The sequence below is a fragment of the Alnus glutinosa genome, chromosome 10, assembly GCF_958979055.1.
Source record: "Alnus glutinosa chromosome 10, dhAlnGlut1.1, whole genome shotgun sequence".
In the NCBI taxonomy this organism is placed as follows: Eukaryota; Viridiplantae; Streptophyta; class Magnoliopsida; order Fagales; family Betulaceae; genus Alnus; species Alnus glutinosa.
Window position 1 is genome coordinate 23,773,263 of NC_084895.1, and position 23,686 is coordinate 23,796,948.

Consider the following 23,686-nt stretch of genomic DNA (forward strand, 5'->3'; position numbering starts at 1 on the left):
TCCTGATTTTCCAACCAAATCCTTCAATTTTATATTAAAAAAGCTCCAAATGTCCCTTTTTGTCTTTTACTTTCCAGATTTTTTATTTTTTATTTTTTTTATTTGTTCCTAAAAAACAAAAAAAAATCATTCTCTTACGCTTTTTCCGTCCCTGGCCAGTTACCACATTAAGAGCGGACAATGATGTATCTCGAAATGACTCATTCAATTATACACAAGGGTATTTTGGTAATTTCATGTGAAATTACCAAAATACCCTTACAACCGACCAACTGGATCCTCTCCTAAACTACTATTTTATTTATTTACGCTGATGTCTGAATTTTTTATTTATTTTTTTAATAAAAAATAATTTAAAGGTGGATTGACAATACCACATCTAAAGGTACAAGCGACGCTAATAACCACTAATCACATAACCACTTAAACTGGTTGCAGTTAACAGTTTTAAGTATTGCTTACAGGATAGCTGATACATGGGGGACGATTTTCTGTCCCTTGTCCCCCTCTTTTTTATTTAAAAGAGGACACTTTTTATTTTTTATTTTTTGATTTAAAAATTAAAAAGAGGAAAATAAGATATGGTTTTTTGCTCCCTACAAATCATTTTCCTGCTTACAGTCTTACAGATACGTTGTTCTTGAATGTGTGCATTCTTTCAATGGAGAGAGAGAGAGAGAGAGAGAGAGAGAGAATTTATTAGGAAGTCCGTACGACATCAAAAAAACTGTAGCTTATGCCTCAGATTCTGCGTATACCATATTTGAGGGCTTCTTGTATTGTTTTCATAAGATATTAATAAAAAAAGCCACATAATGGGTTATTTATTTGATATTTCGCTTGCAAGTAATTATGTACGATAATGATAGGAACCATGATTGGGTCCTCCAAATAACTGACGTGAAACAAGCAGTGATACAATCTTCATATTCAATGTCCCCAAGTGGCCACGTTTTTACCAAACTTGCTCTAACTTTCAATTTTATTTGTAATGGAAGAATGAAGAAGCAAGATGGGAGGCGAAGAGCAGCGAAAAGGCTTTGACAGTCACCAATCATATTTAAAAGGATTTGAAAGAAAATACTAACTTTCCTTCAAAAAATAAAGAAAAAGGGGGATAAAAGTGTCATATTAGACTTGGATAAAAATTCAACTTGAAACGAAAATTCACAATCCTATTAGTATTAGCCACGTTAGGTCCTAGGTCCTACTGATGAGACTGGGTCTGATTATAGCTCAGTCGGACACCGTCTAGGATTTTCCTGTGCGGCTCCCAGTGAAAAGGTATTATCATAGTCACGCCCCCCAGATAGAATAGTTAGTTATGGTTCTCTCCCCCCACTCTTGCCTTTTTTATTAGAAAAGAAAAAAAGAAGCAAATAATCATACAAATTATTTCTGAAGAGACAGTAAATACGTAAATAATAGTCCTCACAAGCTGCAAAATTCTCGGAAAGCTCGTGTACATTAAAAAGCTTCCGAGGACAATTCTCAAGTTAAATAAAACGAGGAAAGTAAAAGCAATAACGTAATTTTCCTTTTTCTTCTATTATCCACAGTACAAAGAATACAGCAGACTAATATACAGAAATACCTGATCAATGATTTACATCTTTGTTTGTCCTAAAAAGAATTGATCTTCTAAAACCAGCATCAGCCACTCCAAAACAAATGTAATCCACCAACCATTAGATCCCCTTAATGCTACAGCATCCATTCAGAGTCCCTCTACTATTCAAAAGGACAGGTACAACTATACAGTAACACTATCAACCATTCGTATCAAACTTTTCCCATGAACTACAAAAAAAATCTGCTTTTTCATTTGGGTGAAGATTGAAAAACTGATGTAAAAGAAGCAAAGCATTTCTCCAGTGATCGTAGACTCCGTGTTCAACGAGTAGATTTGTGGATTCGTTAAAGAAACATCTTCCACATATAAATTCAGTTTCCAAGCAAGTATCTGCTTCACAGAAGTTAGAGCTATTTGACGCGAAAATCATGCCTGAATGTCGTAAGATTCTGCGTGAATTTATCCCTGTTCTTTGAATCCAAGCTTCGAGTAACATCTACCATTAATTTGTCGAAACACAAGGAGAGGCGCTGATGTTGATCTGCGGGCTGCAAGATGATGCAAAAAAAAGTGTCACCTGAGGGATACTTAATTTTTAACCGTCACCGGATGTATACTTCTACTGATGCTTGTAGTATGCAACATAAAGAATACTCGGCTAGAGGATGATAATCATTTTTATTTTTATTTTGTATACTTCAATTTTTTTATTTTTTTTGCATTTCTCTTTACTATTATTAATAAGGAAACAGAACCGTTCAAGCTTGACCAAAACTTATGAACTTGATATTTAAAACATACATAGCCAAGACAGCAGATAAGAAAGAGACAACTAACCTGCGAAGACATAATCTGAGCTTTCAGATCAGCGAATATCTGCAGGTGAATGTTATGTCAGAAATGAACAAGATTACAAACTGTTAAAAAGAAAATAAGAATCTGATAAAAGGTCATGGCAGTCAAAATCAAACCATATCAATCAAGACAAGCCCAATCTAATAGAGATGAGGTATGTAAAACCGCCAGAAAATAAATTTATAATATGTTTGATCCCTTCAAGATCAAGCTGCATAACAGAAGCAACAACAAAGTTGGTCTAACTTTGACAAGTTTTTGCTAATCCTAACATTGGCTCGATATCTTTCCGATGCCCGGTATGCTCACTGAATATCATATGATCAGAACCTAAATCCTACATAAATTACACTTTTTCATCTTAAATTACCATGTATTTGTAATGTCCCCTCTAAACTTTAAAATCAAGCAGTCAACCCCAAATGTTGAGCAAATTATCTTGCTAAATGCAATGGAGATTTTAACAAAAGGGGGAAATTTGCTATTATTCTCGAACATTTAGGGGTTGATTGGTGGAAGAGTTTAAAGTCTAGTGGGGTGCGGAGGGATTGCAAATTGTTTTATAGTTTAGAACAGAAAAATGAAATTTATCTAAAAGCAATCTCATCCACAAAATATTCAAAATTATTGTGGCTTTTAGTATTTTTAAATTGTTCTAGGAACATGAGTCTAGGAATTAGATAGTAACTGACATCCTATCGACGTGAAATTGGGGACGTTATGAGATTATAGAGAATAGAGATCCAACAATAAGTTTGACAAAAAATTGATCTTATGAAAAGTTATAGAATAGTGTAGTGCGCAAGGAGTTGCACCAAGGGCAACTTGAACCTAACCTACACACACACAAGCACGGACATAGAGAAAAAGGAAAATACACAAGCTTAAATTACAAAGCATCACCTGCTCACTGATAAGTATTAAGCTCAACATTGGTCTGCTAAGACTCCATTGGTTGCCACAATCCTCGAACAAAACAATCTCAAAGAGCGTCTTCAATATCTTTATATATAAAAGAAAAAGGCCAAGTTATTTAAACATTCAAAAAGTGCTCAAATAAGCAGATAGAAAAATAGATAAACACACACAAACCTACATTTACATACATACGTATATATATGATGAAATTCAAATGTAGAAACATATAAATGGACCTTGATTCCCATAATCATCATATACAAGTGACTCATAAAAAATAGAACAGAAAATAGAGTGCAAGTTTACATCAAGATATTCCCAATGCCCAACTGAAATCATTCTAACAGTTCTGATGATTGGTGCTGTCCTCTTTGCAATCTTAAGCTGGAAACAACTCAACACTTATTTCTGGGATGTGATATATCTAGAATAATATGGAGGCAGGCGATTTGAAGACTTCCCCATTTCTCACCGGATAAAGGTCATCTTCGGCCCCCTGAAATTCTTAGCTATCCCCAAGGACATCAGAAGTTTCCAACTCTTTGCTATAATAACCATGGATCTGATATGGTTTAGCAGAAATCAAGTGGTTCATAATTCCCAGAAACTGGATGTCACATCACTTCTAAAGCAAATCAAATCTGATTTGAAGGTTCATGAGCAAGCCTGGGAGAATAGTTCTATATCTATTGATCTTTGGAAAGCTCCTCCCAAGTATTGTTTCCCCCCCCCAAAAAAAAAATCATTTTATTGATAAGCGCAGAGGGACGCAACCTTAGTGCATAAGATGTATACAAAGAAAGTCCCCCTTACATGCTAAAAGAAGAACAAAAATCCACAAATTCAGAAAAGTTAGAAGATAGAGAGATATTATACGCCCAGTCCAACTAAAAAGCAATTTGACTAGGACGTTCTTGATGTAGCAATGAGAAATTCTTTTTCAGTTGCCTCAGCAATTATTAGTGATGAAAATGGGAGAGTTACTGCTCCCAGAACAGCAAGGCTGGACACTACAAATGTCAATATTGGAGAAGCACAGGCACCCTTATTAGCAATCATTCCCGCTCATTCTATGGGAATTAATCATCTTATCTCCTTGAAGGGGATTCCACTATCATCATTTTGGCTATAAACAATCCTGTTAAAAGTGTCTCACATCACCAAGAGATACATGACCTGTTAACTTCATGAGTTATGGTGTTCCCTTCTCTCTCAAGGCGTCTTTTGAGAGTAAAGCTCAATGGACTTTATCATGGTATCAAAACTTCAGGGCCTTGGACCATGTTGGGCCTTCCCTCCGATTGTGCACGTGTTTGGACAATAGTGCCACACGTGAGGAGGCGTGTTAAGAGTCCCACATTGCCAAGGTATGCCTGGGTTGTACGCTTTATAAGCCTTGAGCAAACCTCTTCCCTTAAGGTGCATTTTGTGAAAGAATAAGGCTCAATAGACTTTATCAAATCCAAAGCTCATAACTGATTGGCATATTCCTCCTATCATCAAACACATCACTCAATCTCTTTCTACTTTCACTTGATGGGAGGGAGTAAAAATCAGCAGGAAAGCCTACTTGAGAGTTCATCACACAGCAAAGGGTCGGCTTCTCACATTATTTTTGGATGCATTCCACGCTTCTCTCCTCTCTTTGATGATTATAATTCTGGTTGTATCTCTTAATCTCCCCTTTCCCCCCTTCCTATGTATTGCTCAGGTAATAATAATAAAATTAAAAAAGAAAAAAAGAAGAAGAAGAAATCATTCAGATCCACAATAATCTTCTATTGCACATATCAAGCCTATCAAGAGTCAACCATCAGCTATGTTCATGAAAAACTCTAAAATTTTAGTGAAATTGTTTATGAAATCTATCAATTATTATCAGCACAACACTATTGCTATACATGTTTTACCACTAGCATTTAGTACTTATTCATAGGGCCCAACAAACAGATTCCAACAGCATCACTCCACAGTCCTCACCCTAGTTGACAATATAAGGCACCACTTAAGTCTTAAGACATGCAGCCACATCTTGTACATTGAACTTACCCTGGCAGTGAAATTTAGGGGCACATGTGTGCATTGTATTGGTTTCGGCAGGGTTAACAACAGTGGTTTGGGTTTCAGGTTTTGAAGCATTAAGGCTGAGGAGGAAGTTTAGGGTGGTTTCAAGGTGTAGTGGTCGACGGTCGTGAAGGACACCGCCGTGGTATTCACAATGGTTTGGGGGTTGATTTTGCAGGTTTGAGGTTTTCATCACAGAGGCTGTGGTGGTTTCAAGCATACGGCCTGCAGTGTTTGTGGTGGTAGTGCATTGGGTTGCCACTCTCCACTCATCCTTCTGCACAGCATGTGAGCATGATGGCCATGGGTCCTACACCCTATCAACAGCTGGAGTTAGCTTTCTTCGCAGAGCTAGCATATTTGGCAGAGGCATTGGCAATACAAAGTAGGGGTGAAAATGAAGGCGGATAATAACCGTCAGCACCCGCTATTTGCATGTGCGGATGTGGTTATCAAAACCCATTATTCGCATATGCGGATGCGGAGAGCGGTTTTAGGAAATGCGGATGCGGTTTAACCGCATCCGGATACCCTAAAACCGCTATATATATTTAATTAAATTCACTAAAACGAGGTCGTTTTGAAATTTAATAAGTTTAGGAAATTTAGGTTATGTTAATTTTTTTTTCACTATCTCAAAGTCATACTTCACTACATTTACTTTTTCTTTTCTTTGGGTAATCCAAATCCCGATTACTCTATGAGACAATGACCCTCTATTGTCGATAATCGTGAATTGTGTAACAAGTGAAATCTTAATTTATTTAAGCTTGCATATAGTAATAATTGCATTATTTAATCTTGCATATAGATTTAGATAGCAATTCAAGACACTCATTACATCATATGTGGATAGCGGATAATAACCACATTTCATACTCTGTATATTTGGACGGTGGCTTTTTTGTACCCACTGTCGCTTAGTTTTGTAGATTTTCTTGTTCGTTTTTCTCTTCCTAGTTAGGTGTTTCCTTTTGTATACTTTTGGTGTACTTAAGAGCACCTTACACTTTCAATAAGACTAGATTTACTTATATTAAAAAAAAAAATAAAAAAAATAATCATGTAGATGCGGATTGTAATCGCATGATGCCGATGAGGATGCGGATACCTAAAAGCGATAATTGCATTATGCGGATGCGGATATTTTCTTTGATAAGTAAATAAGTTTATAAAAAACGTAAAAGCGTCCTTAAGCATACATGAAGTATACAAAAGTGACACCAAAACAGGAAAAAGAGGGAAGAGAGGAAAAACACCGGCAAAACCCAAAAACAGGATGCGGATGCGGATATTGTTAATAACTGCATCCACATCCGCATTTTCACCCCTAGACTACAAAGGATGGATCACCAAACGCACAAGTGGCTGCTTGCAAGGTTTGCTGGCAACCAATTTCTAGTTTCACTTTGATGCAGACATCATAACTGCCTATGATGCTACAATAAGTGACTGTGTTGAACCTATTTAACTTTTTCAAACTACATTTCTCTAGGGGCTTTTCCTATGAGGGTGGTGGTGGTGTTTGCGGTTTCAAGTTGTATTGTGCTGTGATGGTGGGTGTTTGGCTGTGAGTATCCAGCTGGGGTGTGGGTAGTGTGTGTCCTGTTGCTAGCCCAATCATGTGACTAGGGTGCCACATCAGCTAAGTTATATAATATGAATTTCCAACTCAGTGAAATTGATGACAGACAATTTTTGTGAGTCACATCAGCAATTTCTCTGTTCTATTTGATGAAAAACGTAATATTGAGATAATTTAACTATAACGATTAAATATACAATAATTGAATATTCAAGGACAACATTGACACAAAGATCAAAGCTGGAGGGCCAAAGTAATAGTTAAAGCTTGAAACAACTGCTAGACTAAGTTAGAAAGCACTAAATAAAATAGAAAAAGATCCCAAAAATAAAACATTCAGCTTATGGGTCTTTGGTAAAGCTAGTTCTACAAAATCTTGAACTTATTAGAATACCCTAGCTTAACATAAGAGAACTTAATTAAAACTAAAGCAGCAGCTTTCAAGACTAAGATTCTCATCCAACCTAAATTAGCTATGCAAGGGTTATGTCAGATAAAGGATATGCAATTACAAGACCTATGACAGCCAGTCATACCTCTCGATCACTCTTTTGGGCTAATATGCAGAGATCTAATAGTAAATATCACAAAATAGGTTGTTTTAAGCCTTATCTAACAAAAATGGAGGGAAAAAGGTTATGTCAATCCTGAAGAAGTCTTAACAATTAGTTGACCAAAAGAAATACACATGGTCATAGTTAAAGCACTTTAACTGCAAATGATAACCCATCAATCAGTAACACAATGTAGAATTGCTTACTTCTGGAAACAAATTGGGGCACTCTGCAATGTGACGAGCAAGGTTTATTGCAGCAGGTGAAGTAGGTGCCTCCCCCATAGCAATGTTGTTGAAATAGAAAGCAGCTAGATTATCAACAGCAGATGCACACTGAAAAGAAAAGTATAAATTTTTTTGCTTTAATGAGAAAAATCAGTAAAAAGGAAATACACAAAAAGGGTTCCCAGATTAGATAAGAAACAGATTAGCTTAAACTACATGCTCATACAAGATGTTAAACATATTGCAGTGAAAAAATGTGGGTTGTAGTAAATGAAGAATAGAATAATCCCACCCTTAAAATAGAGGCATAAAACACACCTGTGAAGAAATATTCGTATCCAAACCTTTAAGACCAGATTCAAGGGATCCTACTATATGCCTAAAAGTGTTTGTATCCATGTTCAATATGAAAACAATGTGGCTGTTGAAAAGAACCTCCATTAAGGCAAAATAGGCCCTTGTCAGCTGCAAAAACGAAAAAGAAAAAAGAAGCAGAAAACCAATTAAAATTGCTTAAATACTCTTAGTGAGAGAAAAATAATTCAGAATAAATAAATAAGTAAAAAGTACCTCATGTTTATAATGCAAAACAATAAAGTCAACAACCTATATTAAAAGGACCAACCAACATAATAGGAGGAAGGACTTTAAGACTATACAAATCAACAAATTTGCTTCATATAATTCATAGGCAGGCTTGTGTACAGAATGTTTGATACAGTTGGCACTCAAGGCTTATGCTGAAGGTGCAAATTCAAAATTTGCAAAAATATTACAGCACCAAAGACACAGCCAACCGGTTATCCAATTGAGGCAAGATGATAGAAAAATGTTTTAAGGGCTGGCAAATGGTTAAACTAAAAGAACTGATTAAAAAAATAAATAATCAATTAATTAAAAAAAAAAAAAAATCAGACCAGTTCTAAGGCTTGAACAACTTCGAAGGTCTATGTAGAATATTGGTATAGCAGCAGGTTAAATGGGCCATTGCTGGACTTCTTAAAGGTCTTGGTCAATTTCAGTAGAAATTGAGAAGTGTAAGATTTAGTTTGTCTTGCCTCTTCTCTTGGGTTGCCCAGGAAACTTCAGTGTCATGCCAAGGGATTCTTTTTTTCTTTTCTTCTTCTTACTTTTTTTTTTTTTTTTTTCCAAGTAAAATAAGTTCATTAGATAAAGGAGAAAACTCGAATACATGGGGGATGCATTACAGCTAATCCTAAAGAATGTGATGCCTAGGGAATCTAGTTTGATGATAGGTTCTCATATTTCTTTTTCTTTTTTTCTGTCCTTTTACCTTCTAAATCCCTTCTTTTTTCTTTTTTTTCCTTTCGTAAGTGTACCTTCTAAATCTTTTACTTAGCCATAAACCAGCACTCAAGCCTCCAACACAATGTATAGCCAAACCTTTACTTAAAAATATATTCTGATCATGCTCCCTAAAGCAGCAATATTTACTTTTTAACTCCAGTATTTTCTCCATAGACCAGTACTCACTGGGAGCCAAATGTTTACTTAACAATGTACCTCTTAAAATGCATAATTTACCGATGTACCTCACCATATTCCCTAAAGCACCCTCAAAATGCTTAATTTCCTAATGAGTTGAGACTGCTATAGACAATACCGCATCAAAACTACCATAGAGTTGGAATCCTACATCAAACTTAGTAATAACTAATAAGTACTATGAGTAGATATGACTCACTCACCCTCCCCCCACCCCCATTTTTTTTCTTTCCATCCCAAAGTAGAAGCTTGGAGTAAATGCATCGCAGGAGCAAGCTTTATAAACAAATCATTTCACCATGTTTCAAGCAAAAATATACAATGAAAACAAACAAAAACCACATTTTACAATTTACACAGAAATGTGGAGTTCAAAGGAACGATTATTAATAAGAGCCATGGTAGTATGGTAGTAAAGACTTATCAGTGATGTGATAATAGAGCAATGCCCTTATCATAGAAGGTCCATACTAAAAAATATAACAGTAGCATAGAACAAATTAACATGGCATCCAATTGAACTAATAGATTACTCAACAAAACTTGTAGAGAAAAAAGTTCACATACCTTACGGAAAGCCAATATATCAGCCAAAGGAATTGATAGTGTCATCTTAAGGGCAATGTCAAGTGCATCGGAGAGTGCTCTATCCCCATATAGTTCAAAAACACCAAAGTTGACATAGTTTCCAGAAAGGGCTGTCATTGGCAGTAACACTAAACTCAGCTTCTAACATACGTTTTTTGTCAAGATTTTTATTAAATGAATATTTGACATATGTGATAAGAAAAAAAAGATTACGAACTATTACTATAAGCTCCAAACCACCAGTATTGGCACTTACTAGTCTCATATATACTGTGCCAGATAACAGAAACAACAAATAATCAAATATATCTGAAAATCTGAAAGATAATTGTTTCTGTATGCCATTTTTAGACTGGAAAAGTATTGAAAACTTCTTTGTACAGAGAAGGTTAAGAAAAAGAACATTTTACAGAAAAGAGAAATAAAGAAATGCCATAATGGCTCCTTGTATAGTTCTTAAACTAGTGCACAGGGGATAACAATAGATATCAATGCAAAGAATGATATCGGTAATAAAAGATATCAAGTACAGAAGGCAAAGATGTCTGGCAGAGAACATGTTGAGATTTGCTGAATATTTGATCCACCTTGATTAATGCTTATTATTTATGTTCATTTTATCACGTTGTAATACTTTCCATATTAGGTTCTAGGTTTTTTCTATTTAACCAATGTAGCCATATGGAACACTACAAGCAATAAGAATTTCTCTCTCTCTTTTTCGATCTCTATCTTCTACTAAGTTGCTGAAATGGGAACTTTAGAAGAATGGAGTGATATTTATCTATTAGTTATATGGTAAAACAAAACTATAAGCAGTGGGGAAGGCATTATTAAGGATGGTGGACAAGCAGAGGAACAAATGCACTGGTAGCGCTAACGACCCCCATAGCATAAGAGGGAAAAAGTGGTTGAGATCACCGTGAAGGAAAGCGTTCTTGACGTCTAGTGATGAATGTAAGTGGGTGCTAATGGTACCATTTTGAGCAACTGGACTGAAGCAAAGGGATTTTAATTTGATAATAAGTAACATCATAATAATGATCTTCAAAAATTACCTTTTACTGTGAAACTACAATTTAGATGCGATACGTCTTGTTCAAAAATTTTGCAAGAATAACGTATATTCATCCAAGAACAGACACAAGATTCTAAATGATATTAATGATAACATTTAACATTAAATTTGGTGCTATTTGAATGATCAATTCACAGTAGCCAGGACATCTAGGAAGCTTAAATACTGGATAAATACAACACTCATTCTATTAGAATTATTGCCTAAAAACAAGGGAACCACATATCCAGGTGTGGCAAGTTCAAAAGCTATTCAGTTTGCTTTTGAAACTCCCCAGTCCAATCCTACTTAGAGACAAAGCTAAGAAAGTGAGAAAATGAAAAACATGAATGGGTCCACAGGTCACGTGCGTTGTTCAAAAGATACAAATGAACCTACAAAACACCCTAAAGATGCTGTCCAACAGGCTTAAAACAAACCTATTTCTGACTAAAGCATTGCAATGCAAAAGAAACTGATATCCATTAGATCTATAGTGCTAATGAAAAAATAAATAAGTTTATCAAGCTTTCATATTTAGTGTAAAGGGGAATCACACTCAACAACGCCAAATTGTTGAAAGGGTTAAAAAAACAAAAAACAGATCCAAAAATTCACTTTACTGTGTTTCAAAATTCCTTTTGAAAATTGAATTCCTTTTAATGCTTTGGTCGATTTTCATTCATACAGGTATGGCTCAAATTTTGTTGTCAATATGTACCTTTTAAGTACATTCGAATAAAAAAGGATTCGCGACTATTCGTTATCTCTCATCAAAACCTCTTTTTTTTTTACAAGAAACCCCTCCAAGGCAGGGCACTTTGTGTTCCCTCCCTCTTTCATCAAAACATTATCGAATGAACGTGCCCTTAATTTACATGTTTTGAAATCAATTTTTAAAGTTGTAATTTTTCAATGATTCACTCTTAGATTTTTGTCACACTACATTGTCTAGTTGGTTTTCTTGCTTCTTTCACCAGAATTTTTAAGTGTTGATTAACAACTCTTACATAGCAACTCAAGTTTACATTAGATTTTTCTTTTTAATTATTGACAAAAGTTAACAATGATATACGGTAGTTACATGAACACATGCTTACATACATATAAAAGAGCTTTAAAATTCAGCAAAAAAAAAAAAAAATTATATATATATAACTTAAAAAATAAAATAAAAGACAAACACCACACGAGCACACAACAAAGTAAGCCAAGCATAAGTTTAAAAAAAATGGCAAGAAACGATATCCCCAATATAGTCAAGAACAAATGTAATAAGTGTCTTCTCATTACAAGCACTTTTGTTGATGGTAAAAATGGCCACCAGAACCTATTAAAGGAACTAACTCATGTTTGTACTTAGATTAAGCAAAAATACAGCAAATAATACCCACGCCAAAATTGAAGTCACCGGACCAAAAATCATGCCAGATTAGACCTCAACATCAAAGCGAATAAAACTGCAAAGCAATTAATGAGAAAGGTCCATAATCTTACCTCTTTGAAGAATGGTTAAGGAAATCCATATACCCTTGTATCTAAAGGCATATACATCAGCAGCATCTGGAAGAGATAAAACCCTTGACCCATAAGCAACAATTAGTTTGCTGACTTCACGGAAAAGAAGTATGCCATTTGGAGAAGAAGAGTCAAAAGTCAAACGTTGGGCTTTGTTTAACACGAATTCAGCCATGAATTTCAACAATGGTGTGGTAACCTGCATCATCAAATGATTAAGAAAAGACCCCTTTGAGAAAAGCAAAGAGAAAGACCTAGCTAACCAACCAATAGATTCATAAGAATGAGAGCAACCAAACAAAAACTCTAAATAGAAACAATATCACACAAAAATTGATTTTTGTATGCATCTATGCTTTCAGCTGCATACATCGTTCATAACTAATTTAAAACAATCCTTTATTCATTTAAAAAAAAAAAAAAAAAAAGATTTATGCAGACACAAAAGAAAGACAACTAATATATAATTTGTATCACATGCTATATGAGCTCCACGAACCAAAATTAGAAAAAATAAAAATCTATATCAAGTAAATGAACTCAACCAGGATAGTAACCCTAAAAATGGAGTCAAATATTACAGCTGATTTGAACAATTTGGTCATTTGTCTGATCAACTCCAAATTCCATCACAACAATATAAAACCTTTGTATCATCAAAAGCCATGAATTTTTTTTATTTTATTTTAAGTAATAAAACCAATCTCATTGAAAGCATTAGGAGCCACAAAGTACACAAGAAGTATACAAAAGGAACAACCTAACTAGAAAGGGCAAAACGAAAGAGAAAATCACTAAAACTAATCGACAAATAAGATACGCCATTGTCCAAAGATACAAAGTTTTAAAGAACATAGAAATAATAACCCCATAGACCTCTCCCTGTCCTCAAAATTTCCAACATTCTTTTCCTTCCATAAACACCAAAAGAGGCACATAAGCACCATTTTTCACACCACAACGCTCCTTGGCCTATCAGAGGACCACCGACAATCATACAAATCAATTACATGTCTAACCCAAGACATTCCAAAGCGATTGAAAAGCTATAAATAGCGGAAGCCACATCACAATGAAGAAAAAGGTGATTCACAGATTCCTCATTCCTCTTGCAGCAACATTTGTCCATCACGATGACATGCCGCCTCCTAAGATTGTCCAAGGAGAGGATCTTACCAAGAGCAGCCGACCATGCAAAAAAGGCTGCCCTCAAAGGAGCCTGAGTCCGCCAAATTAGTCGTGACTACTATGGAAAAACTCCACTAAATAGTTCACATGGAGCGTAAATCTTTACTTTGGGTGTCACTCAAGTTCTTCAAAGGGAAACAATCCGAGTAGACAAGAAGTACACAAGAGAAACCCCCTTCAACAAAATCAAATAAGAAAAAAGCAAGAAAATGAAATAAAAGTTTATTCATAAAAGAGGAGAGAAAATAGAATCAGCCATCCATGTTTGCAAAGTATCTAAAGAACTTGCATTAAACTTGAGCATTATATGTCCCACACTCAAAGCTGACTGTTCTGCTGCAACCATAAGCACCACACAAGAGGCAACAGAGCAACCTCCCATACAGAACACAATCAACTTACCATAAAATGGAAAGAGGCAACAGGTAGTTAGCACTAGTCAATCTTGTCCCACGAAAGTTGTTTTCACTATTCGATCATTGCTATAGCCACTATTGCACCTCTGTGATGTCAGCATCACTACTTCTCTTAGGGAGTCCACAATACTATAATCTAGATATGATAAGTGTGTTAAGGGATTCTTCTCCCTTTCTTCCAACCAACAGACTAGCGAGATATTAGACAAACCTCCTCATCTCATGTGAACATTTAATAAAGAAAAACTATTAAAATAACAAACAAGCTTTGTGTGTGTGTGTATATGTTTGTATATGCTCAAGGCTATGAATTATAAAAGAGGCCAATTTTTCTTCCTCATCCAGGCGCGAGAGGTAGCTAGCCTGATTGAGACCAAGGGAAATAATAACGATGGCCATGACAGGCCTGCTTGGAGTAATGCATAAAATCAAAACACGTAAAATCAATGTGCCTCCCAGATATTTAAGCTAGTTTTGACAAGTGCAATTTAACACATGAAACTTTAAACCTATTGACCCATTGAACCTCATTTATTGTGCATTTTCTCAGACTAGTAACAAAGTCTCCAAACCAAACACTCGCTTGACTCCTCCAGGAGCTGCTAAACCAAATCCACATGTCAAAAGCAAATTTGCACAAATTTTACCAAACAAAAATCAAATATAAATCTGCTTTCAACTCTAGATGTGAGATTCCCATATCAAGTCTACTTTTAATTTTGCAAGAAAACCTCAAGAACATGATCACATATGAATCTGATTTACTCTGCTTCATTCTGTACATTTTCTATACAGTAATAAGCCTAATCCCTATCAGAAATCAACTCAAACTAGTTTGTGTTTAGAGCTTCACGCTAACACCATTGCAAACGCACATGGACAATAAATAGAAAAATATATTTTAAAAAGGCAAAAGGCTCAATAATTAAAAATTCCGTTGGGGGGGGGGGGGGGGGGCAAAACCAGAATTTAAACTATAAATTAATTGTAGTAAGATTTATAAAGCAACTATAGAGATACATAGAAGCATGTGGAAATTATTAACCAGGGCAATTGTCTTGCTTCTCAATACATTTTGATACAGGATAGCCAGAAAATGTTTGAGAATAAAGGGCTGTCACACCAGGCAGACGGTGAGAATTGGACATTTTAGGTAGATACGTGAGAGAATCAGAAATTGTTAAATCAAAGAAATGACAAGGAAGAATTGCTGAGACATTCAGCAAGCAAGAAAAAAGAAAATTGCAAAGAATTCAGTTAGACAAAGGAAGAATAGAGAGAGAAGATCAGTGAAGAAGAGAAATAAGACAACAAGTAACTTTCCAACACAACTCAAATTCCGTTCATCATTAAACATCACAAAGAGTCAATATTACAGGCTTCTGTTGCTGAAATTGCTTCCAGATAAGTATCCACAAGTTCATGAGTTGCATAAAAGAATAACGCTTATTATTACAGTTGCTAGCAATTTTAGTGGCAGCTAGCTAGAGCACATCACTGATAAATAGCAACCCTGTAAGCTCCTCGTGAACTGCTTGTAAGCACCATTAAGCTGCATGCATTCTATGCTTAATAGTAACGTTTTTTCTGTATGAACATATTAAAGTATACAAGATCTAATAAGTAATCAAAAGAATAAAAATCCTTAGAACCCTATTAACTAAACTTTGTATTAAAAGATATATTCAAGAAAGGGCGTGTGGACATGTCAAAGCAAGCAGGACGCATGGCCAGCTGGAATTCATGGGATGCATGGCTAAAGCTACCTTAATAATGTTTAATTGCCATTGGCTTCCAATGAAGACAAGTCCAGTTTAGCCATGCCAAGGCCACTCTATCCCCATTTTTTTAAACAACAGTGCTTTCTATACAAGTCAAAATCTCTAGGCCAGTTGATAAATATGGATTATACATGCGTCAATAGAGCCAACCCAATTCGAATTAACACTTAGTTGAGTTGATAAAAGTGAATTCCAAAACTAAAGAGCATAAATGCTTTTTGGGTTAAATATAAGCGAACACTGTTCAAATATCTAAATATAGGCAAAATTTGACAATATCTTCCTACCTCAGGTGTATCAGTCCAGCGCGAGATGCCTTTCAAAAGAAGTGGCATGTGTGCAGGATATAGCCAATCAAACAAAAGGCCATAAGTTCTGCGACTGAGAATATATAAAAAAACAGTCATTGATAGAGATGAACTATTGTTAACAATAAACAAACTCTGAAATTTCATATGTACTTACCTATTTGTGGCCATTGCAATTCCTCTGAGGTCCCTCATTAAGCCAATTAATGCATATTTTACCACATCAGTACGAAACAGTGAATCAGGAGTTGACTCCAAACTGATGAAAACCTAAACGATCGTAAACATTCAATCAGCGTCAAAATTTAAAAACTGAATGAAAAAGCAAAAAATCCAATGGGATGCCATAAATTGAATAAAATACAACTATGACCACCCCTTACACCAACAATCATAAATAAAAAAGAAATAAACTAATAATAATAATAATGATAATAATGATAATTGTAATAATTGTTTTTTTTTTTTAATAAGTATATTTCAAAAAGCACAGAGGGGCACAATCCATAGGATGTATACATGATACCCCTAATTTAAAGAGAAAATAGAGCACATATCTAGAAAATCAGAATAAGAACACTCAGATATAGACTGTAGTTTCGCTCTCCACATAAACAAAGTTTGTATCACCAGCTTTTTCAAGTTAATTAAACCAGTCTCACAATCTTCAAAACTGTGTGCATTCCATTCTCTCCATACATACCACATCAAACACAATGGAGCCATTTGCCAAATTAGAATCAACGTCCGGTCGCCCTTTTGCCCCCTCCAACTCCCCAACATATCTTTCACTGATTGCGGCATTACCCACACCACACCAAACAGCTGCAGGATCGTACTCCACAACTCTGTAGCAACCATACAATGCAGGAACAAATAATCAATTGACTCTCCAGAAATCTTACACATGTAACACCACTCCATCACAATAATGTTCCTCTTTCGTAAATTATCCAAAATTAGGATTTTCCCTAAAGTCGTCGTCCATACAAAGAAAGCCACTCTCGAGGGAACTTTAACTTTCCAAATACTTTTCATCAGAAACGAAGACTGTATAGTACTAGATAAAACCTTATAGTAAGACTTTACTCCAAAGGATTTTTTACGTGCTGGAATCCAACAAATTTTATCCTCTCCTTCCCACCTAACTTTAAGAGAATACATCTCAAAAAAACTACTAACTTCTTCTATCTCCCAATCATGTATGGGTCGAATAAATAAAACATTCCACAGAAGGGTGCCATTATGTCTCTGCATATTCTCCGCCACCCAAGCATCATTGCCACATGCAATAAGAAACATCTCTGGAAAAAGAGTCTTCAGAGGTAATTCCCCACACCACACATCATGCCAAAACAAGACTCCTTTAGTCGCTGGATTCTGTCTAAGCAGCTAGGCCAACCTGAAGCGATGAGCGGGAAGCTGGGCGAAACAGCAGAGCATGTCCAAAAGGTGACGATGACGACAATGAAGGTGGTTTCAAAGCTAGAGAACACCGACATAAGGTCTGGATCACTGGGGGGTAGTGCTATGCGACAAGAGATGCTACTGGACAAGAACGGGGTTGAACCAGAGGGCCTCGATGGTGTCTCTGGGGGCATGGGGAAGGCCGGCAAGGAGCATGTACTGCCTGGGTTTCAGGAGTCAATATGTGCAAGACATGGAATGGCGGAAAATGAGAATATGGAGAAGCAGTTTCACGGGGGAGGTGAGGCCGACATTGAGGGTGAGTATCAGCTGGTTTCTGATTTGAGTCTTGGTGTAGGTGAGGACAGGGATGAGGCCAATCAGGGGAGTGAGAGTCCAAGGGAGGCAGTAATTGATTAGGGAGAGATGGAGTACCCGTATGTATGCAAGGGGTTAGAAGTGAAGAAAAATGTTGTGTCTAATTTTGTGGAGTGTGAGCAAGATTCAAAGGGTTATGTGGGTTGTGAAGATGACTTACGAAGTGGGGTTGAGGGCGATAATTCTTTAGCAGTGGTGATACGCACAGAAGACGTTATTGGGGGAAGCGAGATGCTGGATATCCAACCTTTGGCAGTTTTGGGGGAACAATTAGGAGATAATTTTGTGTCCACAGAATGGGTGGTAGAGAGAGTTAAAGGATTCTACAAAATTGTAGGACAGTCTTGTTTGGGTTTGGAAGATAAATTGATGGTGGAGTTGTTCAATGATATTGAACCACATTGTTATTCAAATAGGGTGGGGCATGACAATAATTTGAGTGCTAAATTTGGGAATCGAGGACAACGTGAAGTGAAGAGGTTGGAATGTTTGGTGAATTATGATGGGAAATGAGGTTAGTTGTCTAGATGGCTAGAAAGGGGAGGGTTGGAAATTGTTAATGTTGAAGCCAAAGATAATTTCGTGGAATGTGCAAGGCATGAATGAGCTCGAGAAAAGAACGAAGATTAGGGGGTTGTTGAGGGAATGGAAAATAGATATTGTGTGCTTGGAAGAGACTAAAATGGAGGTAATTAGTAGGGAGGTGGTTCATAGTGTTTGGGGATGTGTTCATGTGGATTGGGTGTATTTGAGTTCGAAAGGGGCTTCAGGAGGTATTTTGTTAATGTGGGGCAGAAGAGTGGTAGAGAAGGTTGAGGAGCGTGTGGGGAGGTATGTGGTAGCTTGTGCGTTCCGTTGCGTGATGACGGATTTTGATTGGGCGTTTGCAGGTGTTTATGGGCCTAATGATGATGGTGATCGACGAGGGCTATGGGATGAGTTGGCTGGTTTGATGAATATTTGGGAGATGCCTTGGTGTATGGGGGGGATTTTAACATCGTCCGGTCTCCATGCGAAAGAGGGGGGGGAAGCGAGGTCATCACAGGCAATGGTGGAGTTTTCTGAGTTTATTTTTGACCAGGGTCTCATGGATATTCCATTGGTTGGGGGGAGATCCACATGGTCTAATTGCCGCGCTTGGTCCAGAATTGATCGATTCTTGCTCTCTCCAGAATGGGAGAAATATTTCCCAGAGGTTTCTCAAAGACATCTTCCTCGTCTTCTTTTAGATCATTATCCATTATTATTGGATTGTGGAGTAGGGAGACAGGATAGGGGGTCATTTAAATTTGAAAATATGTGGTTGCAAGTGGAAGGCTTGAGGAGCAGGTGAAGTGATGGGGATCTTATATTTATGAAGGTACGCCAAAACAAGACTCCAAGTTTTGGTTACTACTTTACCAGTTAAATACTCAGAGAATCTGGCCCGTTAGGTAAAGTGGTTCATCTAGTGACTTTGTTGCGTGCAGGATGAATACTATAAGGATACACGACCTTGTGATGGCTGTGGATTGTTTGTCATGCAAAACTAAGAAAATGAAGGGCTCAACTTATGCAAACCATTGCATGTGGCTACGGTTTTCAGTCTATGGCGGCAAGGAGGAGAGATAGAGGAGCATAGCAGTAGCATGACTAGATAAAATTTAATAACAAAGAAATGTAATATATATATATATATATATATATATATATATATATATATATATATATATATATATATATATATATATATATATATTGTTTTAAGAGAAAGTGATAAATTCTTTTTTCTTTTTTAATAAGTAATTGGCCCCAAGGAGAGGGGAAAAGGTAGATTTGAACTAGTTACCTCCGCTTCATGAAGCGTGGTCTCCAGCCGATTGAACTACCCCTGGGGTTAGAAAGAGATAAATTCTTTAAACATTGTATTCATCTTGGCGCATCAGACAGCAGTGAGGATCCCATCCATGAATGGTGAATGGTTGTGTGGCTATGGTGTTCAAAGCATTTGGGTGTATTCCGAAATGCTCTATGGGGGCAGCAAGGAGGAGCATAACAGTAGCATTCCTCAATAAAATTTAAAAATAAAAGGTTAATTCACGAGAGAAAATTTTCGTCGATTTTATTGACAGTTTTTTTAGTTTTTATTTTCTCTAATAATGTTCGGTTATTAATTGTTCTAATCAATTCTTTTTGTTCATAAATTAATTATTACTATTATTCACGAATGAGGAATGATTTCTTATATTTATTTATGGGATGACCAATTGTAAATTAAACCAATTTTTTATTATTCTTTTCCAATACATTTCTTAAAATCAAAATTAAATTATAATGAAAAAAAAAAAAAAAAAAAAAAAAAAAAAACCTACGCTATAGGCTAGTAGTAATAATATAAGAATAGCAATAACATCACTGATGACAAGACTCCTTTTTAAGACACATGTTCAGTATGAGCTACACATGCATATAATCAAGACAGGAAGGGTAGAGAGAGAGAGAGAGAGTACTTGCAAAAGTGGATCCATTGATGACTTAAATTTCACAGGGCTGTCCTCCATAAATATTAACCAACCAATAGTGAAATAGAATGTTGTTCTGCTGCGAGAGCATCTATATTCTTCTAAAAATGGGAAGTGCTCCCTCTGAAATTACATATGGGAGAAACAATCATTACAATAAGTATCAAGATAATAGACACTCGAATAAAAAGTGGAAAATGGATCAAAAAGATATAGTTCAGAGTTTGAATTACGGTATGATTTGCTACTATGAATTTAACAGTATCTAACTTCAAAAGCAGCTTCCCAATCATGTACCTGCAACCCCAAAAAACGTCACAGTGGTCTACCAGGTACTTGTAATTGAAAAACTAAAAAAGAAACCAATATATTATCTCAAACAAAACAAATATTTGCTTCAAGTATATCATTCAAATATTTAAGAAATAAAACTTACCCAGATGCCAGCTCCAAGAACAAGCTTAAGGTATGATCAATCACCTCTTCACTCTGAATTAAGCACAAACAAGAATATAATATACTATCAAAGAGAAATTATAACTAACACCCAGGAAAACAAAGTTTCCACCTCTGTATAACACTTCAGGTTTGTAGCAATCTTCCCAACAATTACATTCAATAGTAGCAGATGATCATGAAGCCCAAGAAGCTCAGACAACCGGGCATATAACTGCTGCAACAGAAAAAGAGAGCCTCAAAACAAATGCAGCAAGATAACTCAATGAAGAAGACAAAGGACAATTAATTACCTTAGAGGAATGCATGGCCTGATCACCAACATAAGACTTTCGGAAATGCTGAAAGAAAGTAAGAATTGCTCGATCAAGTCTCTGCTTGCATAGTTCATTATATCTCTGCCAAATACCAAGACGATGGAATTACTAATGTGAATGGCTAAACATAATGTTAAAATTAACATTGGTGCACTTAATTCATTATTCACAGATAACATTTTCCAAAATCACTGAAAAAAATTAATTTAGAGAGAGCAAGAAAGAGATAGGCATTTTCATCTTTCACTCTTTTTTTTTATAAGTAAACTTTTATAAAAGTAAAATAAATAAATAAAAATAAAAAATCTGTTGTCTAAGAAGAAAGGTTAATTCTTACTCCCGGTGGCATATGAGTTACATTTAAAAAGGGATCATGCTAAGAATGCAATTACCAGGAGAAAGTAATCAATATCACCAAACAAAGGGAAAAAAAATGATGAATAATTGGCCCCAAGGGAAGGGTGAAGGGGGCCAAACAAAGAAAAAATTACTGAGAACAAAAGATTATGGTCATCTTACCAAGACAAAACTATTGAAGATATGGTTCATTTTCTTTTTTTTAATAAATAATCGAAATATCATTAAAAGCGAAAGGCGCAACCAGGGTATACAGGAAGTACAAGAGAAACACATAGCTAGAAGAAGAAAAAAGAACAAAAAAAAATCATGAAAACTAAAGACACCACAAGAGGCAAGAAGGCACCATCTTCCACTGCCACCACTAGTCCACCAAGAAGCATACAAATTAGCCACTTTTCTAGGCATAACCCAAGAAAGCCCAAAACGACTAAAGGACGCATTCCATAATGTACAAGCAACTTCACAATGGAAAAAAGGATGGACCATGGACTCCTCATTCCTCTTGCACATACAACACCTATCAACAACAACGAAATACCGCTACCTAAACTTGTTCACGGTAAGGGTCTTTCCTGAGGCCACCGACCAAGAAAAAAAAAACACTCTCAAATGAATCTTGGTCCACCAAATACTCTTCCAAGGGAAAGGAATGTCATCATTACAAACAAGGACACTGTAGAAGGAGCTAACAAGGAACAACCCTTTCTTGGAGGGGGTCCACCAAAGCTTCTCTTCACCTTCCCCGTCTTACTCTAACTGAGTACAACAAAATGAAAAATTAGACATCTACCTCCCAATCATAAACCGCTCAAGCAAACCTTACGTTCCACTAATTGGAACCCCAAGAAAGCTCCAAGTGAGCCACTATAGAAGCATCCTTAGCGCAAGCAATAGCATATAAATTTAGAAAAGCTTCTTTTAAGAACTTGTCCACATCACAGATCATGCCAGAAACTAACCTTGGCACCATCTCCCACCTCAAATACTATTGAAGATAAGCTTTTGTAATCAAGAAACAAGCAAGATAAACATTACAATACGATTATTTCCCCATGACCACCAATAAGCATCTGTAACAAATTCCCTTTGAAATAAAATATTAATCCAAAGCAGTAAAAGGAGAAAGGCATGGTCAAGACACTAGGACGTTCACCCAAGGCACCAAATGTAAACATGTGCAAGTAAAGTGAGGCACCAAATTTATGGTGGTAGTCAATAAATTTATAGCTTCTCTTATATACTCCATGCGTACTTGGCTACGCTATGGTTTTTTAATGATATTACTCTTACTTATCAAAAATAAATAACTTATAGTAAATGGGGCACGACGATATCAAATAAGTTTTACCAATATAAGCAAATCTATCATCATAGATGATGGAGATAAAAAGCAACTAAGGAGATACTATTCAACACGAAAAAAGTAAGAATGAGAAGATCCCCTACAGTTAGAGAGAGAGAGCGCAAATATGGTGATACTTGTTCTTCTCAATCACATAAAGAAACACCTATTTAAATGGTCAAGAGATTTTCCAAACAGTGGTTCATTCTGCAAAATATGAAAATAACACCTTTACTCCAATAACAGGCTTGCTTTTACTGCTTGTCATCTCATTCAAGACACTCAACTTTTTCACAAAAGGCAACTGCCTCAGTAAGTTGCCTCGTCTCTGAATGATCTTAAGTTGGCTCCTATCACCTTGCCTAGCCTGAGCACCTAGAAGAGCACTAGCTCACCTTTGACTACGCTGGGTGGACAATCTTACACATAACCTTAAACCTTTTAGAAAAACTTTGCAAAGGGAAACATCCAATCCTCCTAATCATCAAAGTGTGAAACAAATGAACAATTCTTAGAGGATCATACACCCCCATAACCCATTTGCTATGTTTGAAGGGGCAAAAATTAATAAGCCAATAGCAATGCTAACAATTTACTCTCCAATCATGCCACATGTTCAGCCATTGAACTCCACCCCCCAAAAAAGAATTCTAATTGTACCAGGACAGTATATTTAACATTAAATTCCTCCCAAAAAATAAAAGCACTTCTGCTGGTCAAAGCATGGAAGAATTAGCTGATGCTAGAGGATCTTACCCGCTTTGTATCCAACTGTGCTTACAAGCAC

The 23,686-nt window shown here is 36.1% G+C and overlaps 1 protein-coding gene across 5 annotated transcripts in view; it reads right to left on the minus strand.

The window, feature by feature from the left end:
* Positions 1–1,515: 1,515 nt before the first annotated feature.
* Positions 1,516–23,686, minus strand: part of LOC133878882 (uncharacterized) — a 58,183-nt gene continuing 36,012 nt past the window's right edge. For 4 of the 5 annotated variants that reach the window (XM_062317440.1, XM_062317439.1, XM_062317437.1 and 1 more), the window contains 14 exons: positions 21,174–21,278; positions 20,993–21,097; positions 20,861–20,913; positions 20,658–20,721; positions 20,413–20,547; positions 16,296–16,408; positions 16,118–16,211; positions 12,425–12,644; positions 9,850–9,980; positions 8,095–8,241; positions 7,756–7,884; positions 3,332–3,430; positions 2,411–2,449; positions 1,516–2,121 (listed from right to left, as the gene is read on the minus strand). In XM_062317440.1, the coding sequence (XP_062173424.1) occupies positions 1,984–2,121; positions 2,411–2,449; positions 3,332–3,430; positions 7,756–7,884; positions 8,095–8,241; positions 9,850–9,980; positions 12,425–12,644; positions 16,118–16,211; positions 16,296–16,408; positions 20,413–20,547; positions 20,658–20,721; positions 20,861–20,913; positions 20,993–21,097; positions 21,174–21,278 (1,572 nt within the window). In that variant the 3' untranslated portion in view covers positions 1,516–1,983. The remainder of the gene's footprint in view (positions 2,122–2,410; positions 2,450–3,331; positions 3,431–7,755; positions 7,885–8,094; positions 8,242–9,849; positions 9,981–12,424; positions 12,645–16,117; positions 16,212–16,295; positions 16,409–20,412; positions 20,548–20,657; positions 20,722–20,860; positions 20,914–20,992; positions 21,098–21,173; positions 21,279–23,686) is intronic. The other variant, XM_062317438.1, reaches the window with a different exon arrangement.